Source organism: Ylistrum balloti, unplaced genomic scaffold (genome assembly GCF_031769215.1).
Source record: "Ylistrum balloti isolate Yb309-2 unplaced genomic scaffold, AGI_CSIRO_Ybal_v1 Utg370092, whole genome shotgun sequence".
NCBI classification, from domain to species: Eukaryota; Metazoa; Mollusca; class Bivalvia; order Pectinida; family Pectinidae; genus Ylistrum; species Ylistrum balloti.
In genome coordinates, this window is record NW_026782123.1 from 911,658 (window position 1) to 927,692 (window position 16,035).

The 16,035-nt window shown below is 39.4% G+C and overlaps 1 protein-coding gene across 1 annotated transcript in view; it reads right to left on the bottom strand.

The window, feature by feature from the left end:
- Positions 1 to 608: 608 nt before the first annotated feature.
- LOC132549947 (serine/threonine-protein kinase Sgk1-like) overlaps positions 609 to 16,035 on the bottom strand; it is a 51,928-nt gene continuing 36,501 nt past the window's right edge. The window contains exons 7-14 of the mRNA XM_060213932.1: positions 8,596 to 8,708; positions 6,608 to 6,644; positions 5,256 to 5,342; positions 3,725 to 3,820; positions 2,711 to 2,818; positions 1,754 to 1,891; positions 1,049 to 1,106; positions 609 to 724 (exon numbers count right to left, since the gene is read on the bottom strand). Of these exons, the coding sequence (XP_060069915.1) occupies positions 609 to 724; positions 1,049 to 1,106; positions 1,754 to 1,891; positions 2,711 to 2,818; positions 3,725 to 3,820; positions 5,256 to 5,342; positions 6,608 to 6,644; positions 8,596 to 8,708 (753 nt within the window). The remainder of the gene's footprint in view (positions 725 to 1,048; positions 1,107 to 1,753; positions 1,892 to 2,710; positions 2,819 to 3,724; positions 3,821 to 5,255; positions 5,343 to 6,607; positions 6,645 to 8,595; positions 8,709 to 16,035) is intronic.

The following is a 16,035-nucleotide window of genomic DNA, read 5'->3' on the forward strand; positions in this document are numbered from 1 at the left end:
TATAGATATCAACACCTTTGATAAAAAAACAGTACATTATATACACACAACAAAGTCATGGTCAGGTAACATCAGAAGAGGTCAGGCTTAATACAAACATACAACTGATGTAGATCACAAAACTGATCCAAAGGAGCACCTGATACGTAACATTCAAACATTGGCACAATAAGACTAGTCCCAGGAACTTCATTGAGGACTCACTGATATCTAGATATGATTGTAATGTCCCATCTTTTCTTTGCTTTCAATTGTCCGTAATGTATGGTGCCATTTTTTCACTTAACCAAATGTTTACTCAGTGAAGAAAGGTCAAAGTGACATTAACACCTGGGGTCCTTATCCTTTCTGATGAACATTATACAATTCCTTGACACCTGCACCATCATACAATGTTCTTGACATGCAGGGTCATCATACAATGACCCTGACATCTGGGGTCAAACAATAACCTTGACACCTAGGGTCATTATACTATGACCTTGACACCTGGAGCTATCATACATTATTGACACTGGATCATCATACAATGACCTTAACACCTGGTCTCTGGGGTATGGCCTATCACAGTTATTATAAGGCTATAATCCTGGTCTCTTGGATGTTTGTCATGTAAATGCATCTTCAGCAGGCGGTACATAGGAGAAGCCCTGGAACATGCTATCGGCCTCCATTACACTGGCGCTCACTAACTTACTGGTGCCCATGGACTTGCCAACAGATGCTGAAACAGACATAGTAAAATATATAAGACAATTCTCCCTATAAACATTTGTGTACGAGTGATAATCTTAATTCATCTATCCTCAGCACAAATATCTAAACAAAGGGCGGAATAATTCCTTATTTGGCAGACAGTTTACAACCATTGGGAATTTCAATGTATATTCACATTTAAAAAGAAATTATTTTTCTTTTTTTTCTATAATATTTGATTGACTTTTTTAACATGAATAAATTTACCACTGTATAGAGCAAAGTACTAAAATCGGACCAATTTGGTACACATTCCACCAAAGTAGCCTCCCTTTAATCACACTATAATTACCTGGTACTGGTTCTCGCACAAATTCTGGATCAAAGTGCTTCAAATCAAGTTGACCACTCTGTAAACAAGATCAAAATTTGTTCTCATATCCATGATGGTGAATCATAATTATGAACTGTGGACACAATTGTGATGTTTTAACATTCACAGCAGTAATTCATGATTGTTTATGTTTATGCTCATCTGCATCCATATTTAACATGACAGACTGGTTTACTTAGAATCTACATCCATATTTAACTTCACAGACTGGTTTACTTAGAATCTACATCCATATTTAACATGACAGACTGGTTTACTTAGAATCTACATCCATATTTAACATCACAGACTGGTTTACTTAGAATCTACATCCATATTTAACATCACAGACTGGTTTACTTAGAATCTACATCCATATTTAACATCACAGACTGGTTTACTTAGAATCTACATCCATATTTAACATCACAGACTGGTTTACTTAGAATCTACATCCATATTTAACATCACAGACTGGTTTACTTAGAATCTACATCCATATTTAACATCACAGGCTGGTTTACTTAGAATCTACATCCATATTTAACATCACAGACTGGTTTACTTAGAATCTACATCCATATTTAACATGACAGACTGGTTTACTTAGAATCTACATCCATATTTAACATCACAGACTGGTTTACTTTTGTTTCCCTAAAGAATGTACACTTGTGATCTTACCACATTGGGATTGTATGGTGGTTTCATTTTCTTTTCATCAAGTTCATCCCAATTTAGGTCTTTGAAAAATTCATGAGATTTGACTTCCATGAAGTCCTGCTGGCAGCCAAGGCGTTTTTCTTTCTCCTTTTGTAACAACTGTAAAATAGGAAGTCAGTTGTACACACATGTAACATAAAATATAACATCAGAACTCAGGGCTGCTCATACATCCAATAAACTTGGTACAAGTCCAACACCTCATGTTTCATAGCAAAATCAAGTTCTTAGAAATAAGGACAGGACAAAGAACTCTAATATATAATCTCTGACTATAGGACAGATGATCTTACCCTGTCTAATATCTGTGACTATAGGACAGACGACCTTACCCTGTCTAATATCTGTGACTATAGGACAGATGATCTTACCCTGTCTAATATCTGTGACTATAGGACAGATGATCTTACCCTGTCTAATATCTGTGACTATAGGACAGACGACCTTACCCTGTCTAATATCTGTGACTATAGGACAGACGACCTTACCCTGTCTAATATCTGTGACTATAAGACAGATGACCTTACCCTGTCTAATATCTGTGACTATAGGACAGACGACCTTACCCTGTCTAATATCTGTGACTATAGGACAGACGACCTTACCCTGTCTAATATCTGTGACTATAAGACAGATGACCTTACCCTGTCTAATATCTGTGACTATAGGACAGACGACCTTACCCTGTCTAATATCTGTGACTATAGGACAGACGACCTTACCCTGTCTAATATCTGTGACTATAGGACAGATGATCTTACCCTGTCTAATATCTGTGACTATAGGACAGACGACCTTACCCTGTCTAATATCTGTGACTATAGGACAGACGACCTTACCCTGTCTAATATCTGTGAATGTAGGACAGATGACCTTACCCTGTCTAATATCTGGCGATTTTAAGACAGACGACCTTACCCCTTCTAATATGGATCTAGCTGCAGCAGACACATTTGTTCGAAGGCGCAGTGGTTTATACAGGATGTTGTCATACATTTCAGCAGTGTCTCGACTGTAGAATGGAGGCTACAAATTTGAAAAAAATAAGAAACCAGGTTAATATACTAACAACATAAAAAATCTACCCCGCTGTTCAGTCTGTTTACTGTCTTTGTAACCTACCCAGCCGTTCAGTCTGTTTACTGTCATTGTAACCTACCCAGCCATTCAGTCTGTTTACTGTCATGGTAACCTACCCAGCCGTTCAGTCTGTCTACTGTCATGGTAACCTACCCAGCCATTCAGCCTGTTTACTGTCATGGTAACCTACTCAGCCGTTCAGTCTGTTTACTGTCATGGTAACCTACTCAGCCGTTCAGTCTGTCTACTGTCATGGTAACCTACCCAGCCATTCAGTCTGTGTATTGTCATGGTAACCTACCCAGCCATTCAGTCTGTTTACTGTCATGGTAACCTACCCAGCCATTCAGTCTGTTTACTGTCATGGTAACATACCCAGCCATTCAGTCTGTTTATTGTCATGGTAACCTACCCAGCCATTCAGTCTGTTTACTGTCATGGTAACCTACCCCCCAGCCATTCAGTCTGTTTATTGTCATGGTAACCTACCCAGCCATTCAGTCTGTTTACTGTCATGGTAACCTACCCCCCAGCCATTCAGTCTGTTTATTGTCATGGTAACCTACCCAGCCATTCAGTCTGTGTATTGTCATGGTAACCTACCCAACCATTCAGTCTGTTTACTGTCATGGAAGCTTGCAAGAATTCACAATTTTTTGCAATTTCAATTTTGGATGAATAAAAAGACATCTTTACTGATACATTGTTATCATTCTGGTAAGTGGCTAGTTACTTGGTATATTTGTATATAACGTGTAAAGTGATATAGTTACACACTGATGTGACTGATGCCCTAGACATAACTACTGATGTGTGTACAGGTGAAAGAAACAGGTGAGTCGGTACACTTACCAAACCATACATCATCTCATACAATACAGCGCCAAGACACCACCAATCAACCGTCTTGTCATAAGGCTGTTTCCTCAGGACTTCAGGTGCTAAGTACTGCACGCAAAAAACAAAAAAACATCTGTTAGTAACATCCATTTATCATTACATTAGAGAGTGAGATCATTAGACAGAGGAGTGAGATCATTAGACAGAGGAGTGAGATCATTAGACAGAGGAGTGAGATCATAAGATAGAGGAGTGAGATCATTATATTTTGTGATCATTAGATCTCCTACCTCTGGCGTTCGTGACATCATTATAATTTGTGATCATTAGATCTCCTACCTCTGGCGTTCGTGACATCATTATAATTTGTGATCATTAGATCTCCTACCTCTGGCGTTCGTGACATCATTATAATTTGTGATCATTAGATCTCCTACCTCTGGCGTTCGTGACATCATTATAATTTGTGATCATTAGATCTCCTACCTCTGCATTCGTGACATCATTATATTAAGTGATCATTAGATCTCCTACCTCTGGCTTTCGTGACATCATTATATTAAGTGATCATTAGATCTCCTACCTCTGGCGTTCGTGACATCATTATAATTTGTGATCATTAGATCTCCTACCTCTGGCGTTCGTGACATCATTATAATTTGTGATCATTAGATCTCCTACCTCTGGCGTTCGTGACATCATTATAATTTGTGATCATTAGATCTCCTACCTCTGCATTCGTGACATCATTATATTAAGTGATCATTAGATCTCCTACCTCTGGCGTTCGTGACATCATTATATTAAGTGATCATTAGATCTCCTACCTCTGGCGTTCGTGACATCATTATAATTTGTGATCATTAGATCTCCTACCTCTGGCGTTCGTGACATCATTATATTAAGTGATCATTAGATCTCCTACCTCTGGCTTTCGTGACATCATTATATTAAGTGATCATTAGATCTCCTACCTCTGGCGTTCGTGACATCATTACATTTTGTGATCATTAGATCTCCTACCTCTGGCGTTCGTGACATCATTATATTAAGTGATCATTAGATCTCCTACCTCTGGCGTTCGTGACATCATTATATTAAGTGATCATTAGATCTCCTACCTCTGGCGTTCGTGACATCATTATATTAAGTGATCATTAGATCTCCTACCTCTGGCGTTCGTGACATCATTACATTTTGTGATCATTAGATCTCCTACCTCTGGCGTTCGTGACATCATTATATTAAGTGATCATTAGATCTCCTACCTCTGGCGTCCGTGACATCATTATATTAAGTGTAGTTGACATCATTACATTTTGTGATCCCGTTCGTGACATCATTATCATTCCCTCCGTTCGTACACATTATACCAAAGTCGTTCGTGACATCATTATATTAAGTGATCATTAGTCCTACCTCTGGCGTTCGTGACATCATTACACAGTGAATCTCCTATATCGTGACATCATTATATTAAAAATGATCTCCTACCTCTGGCGTTCGTGACATCATTATATTAAGTGATCATTAGATCTCCTACCTCTGGCGTTCCACAGAACGTGTTAGTTGTGCCCATGCCTTCTATTCCCTCCTTACACAGACCAAAGTCTGTTAGTGTGATGTGTCCCTGAAGACAGAAAACAGGAAATATGGAAATAAAAAATGATGTTACATCTCTGTACAGTAACGTGTACTCTCTCTCTCAGTGTCCTGTCATCCTGTCTAACCTGACACACTGAAGGACACAACATGTCTGTCCTATCACCCTGTCTAACCTGACACACTGTAGGACACAACATGTCTGTCCTATCACCCTTCTAACCTGACTCACTGTAGGACACAACATGTCTGTCCTATCACCCTATCTAACCTGACTCACTGTAGGACACAACATGTCTGTCCTATCACCTGTCTAACCTGACACACTGTAGGACACAACATGTCTGTCCTATCATCCTGTCTAACCTGACACACTGTAGGACACAACATGTCTGTCCTATCGTCCTGTCTAACCTGACACACTGTAGGACACAACATGTCTGTCCTATCACCCTGTCTAACCTGACACACTGTAGGACACAACATGTCTGTCCTATCACCCTGTCTAACCTGACACACTGTAGGACACAACATGTCTGCCCTATCACACTGTCTAACCTGACACACTGAAGGACACAACATGTCTGTCCTATCACCTGTCTAACCTGACACACTGTAGGACACAACATGTCTGTCCTATCACCTGTCTAACCTGACACACTGTAGGACACAACATGTCTGTCCTATCATCCTGTCTAACCTGACACACTGTAGGACACAACATGTCTGTCCTATCGTCCTGTCTAACCTGACACACTGTAGGACACAACATGTCTGTCCTATCATCCTGTCTAACCTGACACACTGTAGGACACAACATGTCTGTCCTATCGTCCTGTCTAACCTGACACACTGTAGGACACAACATGTCTGTCCTATCACCCTGTCTAACCTGACACTGTAGGACACAACATGTCTGTCCTATCACCCTGTCTAACCTGACACACTGTAGGACACAACATGTCTGTCCTATCACCCTGTCTAACCTGACACACTGTAGGACACAACATGTCTGCCCTATCACACTGTCTAACCTGACACACTGTAGGACTTGTCTGTCCTATCATCCTCTCTATCATGACACATGTTTCCCCTATCTGGGTAATTGTATGTTGAATTATACACCAGCTGAGAACTAATAGAACCATCCCACCTATAACCACCACAACACTGGAGGAAGAGGTTTCCCTCTGACAGTCATGTCATCATTTACATATTTGTCATTCTGAGTGCACCACTGTCTGCCTACATAAATATACATACATTATACAGTGCATTTACATAAACTCTTACCTTGGAATCAAGTAAAATATTTTCTGGCTTGAGATCCCTGAAATGGACAAAATAAATAGTGCATAGAAACAGAAACATTAAGATACATTGTTTCTGAAGAAATCACAGAGTCTGCGCATTGTTTCTTAAGAAATCACAGAGTCTGTGCATTATTTCTTAAAAAATCATACAGTCTGTACATTATTTCTTAAGAAATCACAGTTTGTGCATTGTTTCTTAAGAAATCACACAGTCTGTGCATTGTTTCTTAAGAAATCACAGAGTCTGTGCATTGTTTCTTAAGAAATCACAGTCTGTACATTGTTTCTTAAGAAATCACAGAGTCTGTGCATTATTTCTTAAGAAATCACACAGTCTGTACATTATTTCTGAAGAAATCACAGAGTCTGCACATTGTTTCTTAAGAAATCACAGAGTCTGTGCATTATTTCTTAAAAAATCATACAGTCTGTACATTATTTCTTAAGAAATCACAGTTTGTGCATTGTTTCTTAAGAAATCACACAGGCTGTGCATTGTTTCTTAAGAAATCACAGAGTCTGTGCATTGTTTCTTAAGAAATCACAGTCTGTACATTGTTTCTTAAGAAATCACACAGTCTGTACATTATTTCTTAAGAAATCACAGTCTGTACATTGTTTCTTAAGAAATCACACAGTCTGTACATTGTTTCTTAAGAAATCACACAGTCTGTACATTATTTCTTAAGAAATCACACAGCCTGTACATTGTTTCTTAAGAAATCACACAGCCTGTACATTGTTTCTTAAGAAATCACACAGTCTGTACTTTGTTTCATACAAAATATCATTAAAAATTGTCAGAAAGATTTCTGTCACAAGAAATGTTATTAGATTTAAAGTTAGAATCGTGAAATTTCACACGTAGGATAGTGATGTAATAGGCCATGTTTTTACCGCTTGACAATTTCCTGTCACAATGACACAGGATGTCTTGTCCCCCTTACAACATGTTGACAGCCAATGGAGGATAGACCTTGGACAGAGCACAAAGACTATGTCTTATGTCAACATGGAAGATGTCACTTAAAACTATAACGTAAAACATTTATCACAGGATGGTACAGTTCTTTTGATGTTTTACAGAATCAAATATAGACACATTTAAGTATGGTATAACATTTCAAACAAGGAATAAAACCCAAAACAACAAGGTCAGCATTAGCTTTTACTTACATCAGCCTACCATCACAGAAATCAAACGTTGTTTAAACACATTGTAAATAAATTTATTTGGTACACACATATGTCCTTATCTTTATGGGTCAGTCAGATTGTTTTGATTTGTGAATTTCCAGGTCAAGTGAGAGGAGGTCTATAGGGACCCATTGTAATTGCCTTTTGTCTGTCGTTGTTCATTGTGCATCTGTAAACATTTGACATTTTTCAACTACATTTTAAAAACCCTTGAACAAATTTGGATGAAATTTAGCAATAAGGGACAGGGTCAAAATGTGTCAAATTGACAGTAATTTCATTAGTCTTCTTCTAAAAACACATATACTGTAGAATCAAACACTTAGCATGGAAGGAAGGTTCTTTATAGAGCTTTGTTGAAGTATCCAAGATCCCAGTGTCTCACATTACCCCCTGTGGTGAAGGGTAAAGTTTGCTACTGTTTACGCAAGAAACTTCAAGTATTTATCATAATTTGTAAAATTAAAAATAGAAATATTTAAACTTGGATTAGAATAATTAACACAAGATGACTTTTAATGCTATGTATGTTTTACATTAATTTTGTATTATGTAACATTAATGCAATTATCTTACTCTGTCACCATTATCATTTCTATGACATATGTTATGACAACAAAAAAGGCAGCTTTTCTTACACTCAGTAAAGTGCTTGCAACTGTTGCATTGTTTTTCATTTTCCACATCTGTAATATTTTATGTTGTCAATCAGATTTTAAAGACTGTAAATTTAAATATAACTTTGTAAATGATATAAAATTCAGAGCTCACCTATAGATGATATTGAGTGAATGGAGGTAGCCAATAGCGCTTGCCATTTCAGCAGCATAAAACCGAGCCCTCTGTTCAGGAAAGTAGCGTTCTCTTTGTAGATGGAAGAACAACTGGAAACAAATCAATGTTATTTTTTTAAGTCTGCTTTCCTTAAGACCATTTTCAGGATCTTTCAGGACATTTCAAATAACTTTTTCCCCAACTACCAAACTTTACTGACTTTCCCTGACTACCAAACTTTACTGACATTTTCCTGACTACCAAACTTTACTGACTTTTCCCTGACTACCAAACTTTACGGACATTTTCCTGACTACCAAATTTTACAGACTTTCCCCGACTGCCAAACTTCAATGACATTTTCCTGACTACCAAATTTTACTAACATTTCCCTGACTACCAAACTTTACTGACTTTCCCTGACTACCAAACTTTACTGACATTTTCCTGACTACCAAACTTTACAGACTTTCCCTGACTACCAAACTTTACTGACTTTTCCCTCACTACCAAACTTTACAGACTTTTCCCTCACTACCAAACCCTGACTACCAAACTTTACTGACTTTTCCTGACTACCAAACTTTACAGACTTTCCCTGACTACCAAACTTTACAGACTTTCCCTGACTACCAAACTACTGACTTTCCCTGACTACCAAACTTTACTGACTTTTCCCTCACTACCAAACTTTACAGACTTTTCCCCCGACTACCAAACTTTACGGACATTTTCCTGACTACCAAACTTTACTGACATTTAACTGACTACCAAACTTTACTAACATTTTCCTGACTACCAAACTTTACTGACTTTCCCTGACTACCAAACTTTACTGACTTTTCCTGACTACCAAACTTTACTGACTTTCCCTGACTACCAAACTTTACTGACTTTCCCTGACTACCAAACTTTACTGACTTTTCCCCGACTACCAAACTTTACTAACTTTTCCCCGACTACCAAACTTTACTGACTTTTCCCCGACTACCAAACTTTACTGACTTTTTCCTGACTACCAAACTTTACTAACATTTCCCCGACTACCAAACTTTACTGACTTTTTCCTGACTACCAAACTTAACTGACTTTTCCCCGACTACCAAACTTTACTGACTTTTTCCTGACTACCAAACTTTACTAACTTTCCCCGACTACCAATCTTTACTGACATTTTCCTGACTACCAAACTTTACTAACATTTCCCCGACTACCAAACTTTACTGACATTTTCCTGACTACCAAACTTTACAGACTTTCCCTGACTACCAAACTTTACTGACTTTTCCCTCACTACCAAACTTTACAGACTTTCCCTGACTACCAATCTTTACTGACATTTTCCTGACTACCAAACTTTACTAACATTTCCCCGACTACCAAACTTTACTGACTTTTCCTGACTACCAAACTTTACTGACTTTTCCTGACTACCAAACTTTACTGACTTTTCCTGACTACCAAACTTTACAGACTTTTCCCTGACTACCAAACTTTACAGACTTTCCCTGACTACCAAACTTTACTGACTTTTCCCTCACTACCAAACTTTACAGACTTTTCCCTCACTACCAAACTTTACTGACTTTTCCTGACTACCAAACTTTACTAACATTTTCCTGACTACCAAACTTTACTGACATTTTCCTGACTACCAAACTTTACAGACTTTCCCTGACTACCAAACTTTACTGACTTTTCCCTCACTACCAAACTTTACAGACTTTTCCCTCACTACCAAACTTTACTGACTTTCCCTGACTACCAAACTTTACTGACTTTTCCCTTACTACCAAACTTTACAGACTTTTCCCCGACTACCAAACTTTACTGACTTTTCCCTGACTACCAAACTTTACAGACTTTTCCCCGACTACCAAACTTTACTTTTTTTTCCTGACTACCAAACTTTACTGACTTTTCCTGACTACCAAACTTTACTGACTTTTCCCTGACTACCAAACTTTACTGACATTTTCCTGACTACCAAACTTTACTAACTTTACCCGACTACCAAACTTTACTGACATTTTCCTGACTACCAAACTTTACTGACTTTCCCTGACTACCAAACTTTACTGACTTTTTCCTGACTACCAAACTTTACTAACTTTCCCCGACTACCAAACTTTACTGACTTTCCCTGACTACCAAACTTTACTGACTTTTCCCTGACTACCAAACTTTACTGACTTTTTCCTGACTACCAAACTTTACTGACTTTTCCCTGACTACCAAACTTCCCTGACTACCAAACTTTACTGACTTTTCCCTGACTACCAAACTTTACTGACTTTTCCCTCACTACCAAACTTTACTGACTTTTCCTGACTACCAAACTTTACTGACTTTTCCTGACTACCAAACTTTACTGACTTTCCCTGACTACCAAACTTTACTGACTTTTCCTGACTACCAAACTTTACTGACTTTTCCCTCACTACCAAACTTTACAGACTTTTCCCCGACTACCAAACTTTACTAACATTTTCCTGACTACCAAACTTTACTAACATTTTCCTGACTACCAAACTTTACTGACATTTTCCTGACTACCAAACTTTACTGACTTTCCCTGACTACCAAACTTTACTGACTTTTCCTGACTACCAAACTTTACTGACTTTCCCTGACTACCAAACTTTACTGACTTTTCCTGACTACCAAACTTTACAGACTTTCCCTGACTACCAAACTTTACTGACTTTCCCTGACTACCAAACTTTACTGACTTTTCCCTGACTACCAAACTTTACTGACTTTTCCCTGACTACCAAACTTTACTGACTTTCCCTGACTACCAAACTTTACTGACTTTTCCTGACTACCAAACTTTACAGACTTTCCCTGACTACCAAACTTTACTGACTTTCCCTGACTACCAAACTTTACTGACTTTCCCTGACTACCAAAAACTTTACTACCAAACTTTATTTTTTCCCTGACTACCAAACTTTACTGACTTTTGACTACCAAACTTTAAACTTTTGACTACCAAACTTTGACTTTCCCTGACTACCAAACTTTACTGACTTTTCCTGACTACCAAACTTTACAGACTTTCCCTGACTACCAAACTTTACTGACTTTTCCCCGACTACCAAACTTTACTGACTTTTTCCTGACTACCAAACTTTACTGACTTTCCCCGACTACCAATCTTTACTGACTTTCCCTGACTACCAAACTTTACTGACTTTTCCCTCACTACCAAACTTTACTGACATTTTCCTGACTACCAAACTTTACTGACATTTAACTGACTACCAAACTTTACTAACATTTTCCTGACTACCAAACATTACTAACTTTCCCCGACTACCAAACTTTACTGACATTTTCCTGACTACCAAACTTTACTGACTTTTCCTGACTACCAAACTTTACTGACTTTCCCTGACTACCAAACTTTACTGACTTTTCCTGACTACCAAACTTTACAGACTTTCCCTGACTACCAAACTTTACTGACTTTCCCTGACTACCAAACTTTACTGACTTTTCCCTGACTACCAAACTTTACAGACTTTCCCTGACTACCAAACTTTACTGACTTTTCCCTGACTACCAAACTTTACTAACTTTCCCCGACTACCAAACTTTACTGACTTTTTCCTGACTACCAAACTTTTACTGACTGACTACCAAACTTTTGACATTTTCCCTGACTACCAAACTTTACTGACTTTCCCTGACTACCAAACTTTACTGACTTTTCCCAGACTACCAAACTTTACTGACTTTTTCCTGACTACAAAACTTTACTAACATTTCCCCGACTACCAAACTTTACTGACTTTTCCCTGACTACCAAACTTTACTAACTTTCCCCGACTACCAAACTTTACTGACTTTTTCCTGACTACCAAACTTTACTGACTTTTCCTGACTACCAAACTTTACTAACATTTTCCTGACTACCAAACTTTACTGACTTTCCCTGACTACCAAACTTTACTGACTTTTCCTGACTACCAAACTTTACTGACTTTTCCTGACTACCAAACTTTACAGACTTTCCCTGACTACCAAACTTTACTGACTTTTCCCCGACTACCAAACTTTACTGACTTTTTCCTGACTACCAAACTTTCTGACTTTTATGACTACCAAACAGACTTTCCCCGATTTTACTGAAACTACCAAACTTTGTGACTTTCCCTTTGTACCAACAAACTTTACAACATTTTCCTGACTACCAAACTTTACATTTTCCCCGACTACCAAACTTTACTGACATTTTCCTGACTACCAAACTTTTGACTTTTCCCCGACTACCAAACTTTACAACTTTTTCCTGACTACCAAACCAAACAAACTTTTTTTCCCTGACTACCAAACTTTACTGACTTTCCCTCACTCAAATATTATACATAAACCACACTCACCCCTAACCCCCTAATACATAACACTACCAACCCCTAACCCTAATTCTAACTTTACTAACCCCTAATACATTCCCACAGTCACCCCTAACCCCCTAATAAATAAACCACACTCACTCCTAACTCCCTAATACATAAACCACAGTCACCTCTAACCCCTAATACATAAACCACAATTACCGGTAACCCCCTAATACATAAACCACACTCACCCCTAACCCCCTAATGCATAAACCACAGTCACCCCTAACCCCCTAATACATAAACCACACTCACCTCTAACCCCCTAATACATAAACCACACTCACCTCTAACCCCTAATACATAAACCACACTCACCCCTAACCCCCTAATACATAAACCACACTCACCCCCAACCCCCTAATACATAAACCACACTCACCCCTAACCCCCTAATACATAAACCACAGTCACCCCTAACACCCTAATACATAAACCACATTCATCCCTAACCCCCAAATACATACCCCTAACCCTCTAATACATAAACCAAAGTCACCTCTAACCCCCTAATACATAAACCACACTCACCTCTAACACCCTAATACATAAACCACACTCACCCCTAACCCCCTAATACATAAACCCCTGTATCCCACAACCTCCTTTTAGTTAATCCCCATTCACCACTAACCCCCTAATACATAAACCACACTCACCCCTAACCCCCTAATACATAAACCACACTCACCCCTAACCCCCTAATACATAAACCACACTCACCCTCACCCCCTAATACTAAACCAACACCCCTAATACATAAACCACACTCACCCCTAACCCCCTAATACATAAACCACACTCACCTACTAACCCCCTAATACATAAACCCACACTCTAACCCCTAACCCCCTAATACATAAACCACACTCACCCCTAACCCCCTAATACATAAACCACACTCACCCCTAACCCTCTAATACATAAACCAAAGTCACCTCTAACCCCCTAATACATAAACCACACTCACCTCTAACACCCTAATACATAAACCACACTCACCCCCAACCCCCTAATACATAAACCACAGTCACCCCTAACCCCCTAATACATAAACCACACTCACCCCTAACCCCCTAATACATAAACCACACTCACCTCTAACACCCTAATACATAAACCACACTCACCCCCAACCCCCTAATACATAAACCACAGTCACCCCTAACCCCCTAATAAATAAACCACACTCACTCCTAACTCCCTAATACATAAACCACACTCACCCCTAACCCCCTAATAAATAAACCACACTCACCCCCAACCCCCTAATACATAAACCACACTCACCCCGAACCCCCTAATACAAAAACCACAGTCACCCCTAACCCCCTAATACATAAACCACACTCACTAACCCCCTAATACATAAACCACACTCACCCCCAACCCCCTAATACATAAACCACACTCACCCCTAACCCTCTAATACATAAACCAAAGTCACCTCTAACCCCCTAATACATAAACCACACTCACCCCTAACCCCCTAATACATAAACCACATCACCCCTAACCCCCTAAACCACACTCACCCCTAACCCCCTAATACATAAACCAACTCCCCTAACCCCCTAATACATAAACCACACTCACCCCTAATACATAAAACCCCCTAATACATAAACCATAAACCACAGTCACCCCTAACCCCCTAATACATAAACCACACTCACCCCTAACCCCCTAATACATAAACCACAGTCACCCCTAATCCCCTAATACATAAACCACAGTCACCCCTAACCCCCTAATACATAAACCACACTCCTCTAACCCCTAATACATAAACCACACTCACCCCTAACCCCCTAATACATAAACCACACTCACCCCTAACCCCCTAATACATAAACCACACTCACCCCGAACCCCCTAATAAACCACATCACCCCTAACCCCCTAATACATAAACCACACTCACCCCTAACCCCCTAATACATAAACCACACTCACCACATAAACCAACTTCCCCTAACCCCCTAATATACATAAACCACACTCACCCCTAACCCCTAATACATAAACCACAGTCACCCCTAACCCCCTAATACATAAACCACACTCACCCCTAACCCCCTAATACATAAACCACACTCACCCCTAACCCCCTAATACATAAACCACACTCACCCCTAACCCCCTACATAAACCACCTAATACATAAACCACACTCACCCCTAACCCCCTAATACATAAACCACACTCACCCCTAACCCCCTAATACATAAACCACACTCACCCCTAACCCCCTAATACATAAACCACAGTCACCCCTAACCCCCTAATACATAAACCACACTCACCTCTAACCCCCTAATACATAAACCACACTCACCCCTAACCCCCTAATACATAAACCACAGTCACTAACTACACCCACTAACCCCCTAATACATAACCCACAGTCACCCCTAACCCCCTAATACATAAACCACACTCACCCCTAACCCCCTAATAAATAAACCACACTCACCCCTAACCCCCTAATACATAAACCACAGTCACCCCTAACCCCCTAATACATAAACCACACTCACCTCTAACACCCTAATACATAAACCACACTCACCCCTAACCCCCTAATACATAAACCACAGTCACCCCAAACCCCCATAAACCACAGTCACCCCTAACCCCCTAATACATAAACCACATTACCCCTAACCCCCACATAAAACACTTACCCCTAACCCCCTAATACATAAACCACAGTCACCCCTAACCCCCTAATACATAAACCACAGTCACCCCTAACCCCCTAATACATAAACCACACTCACCCCTAACCCCCTAATACATAAACCACAGTCACCCCTAACCCCCTAATACATAAACCACACTCACCCCTAACCCCCTAATAAATAAACCACACTCACCCCCAACCCCCTAATACATAAACCACACTCACCCCTAACCCTCTAATACATAAACCAAAGTCACCTCTAACCCCCTAATACATAAACCACACTCACCTCTAACCCCCTAATACATAAACCACCAAACTCACCCCCAACCCCCTAATACATAA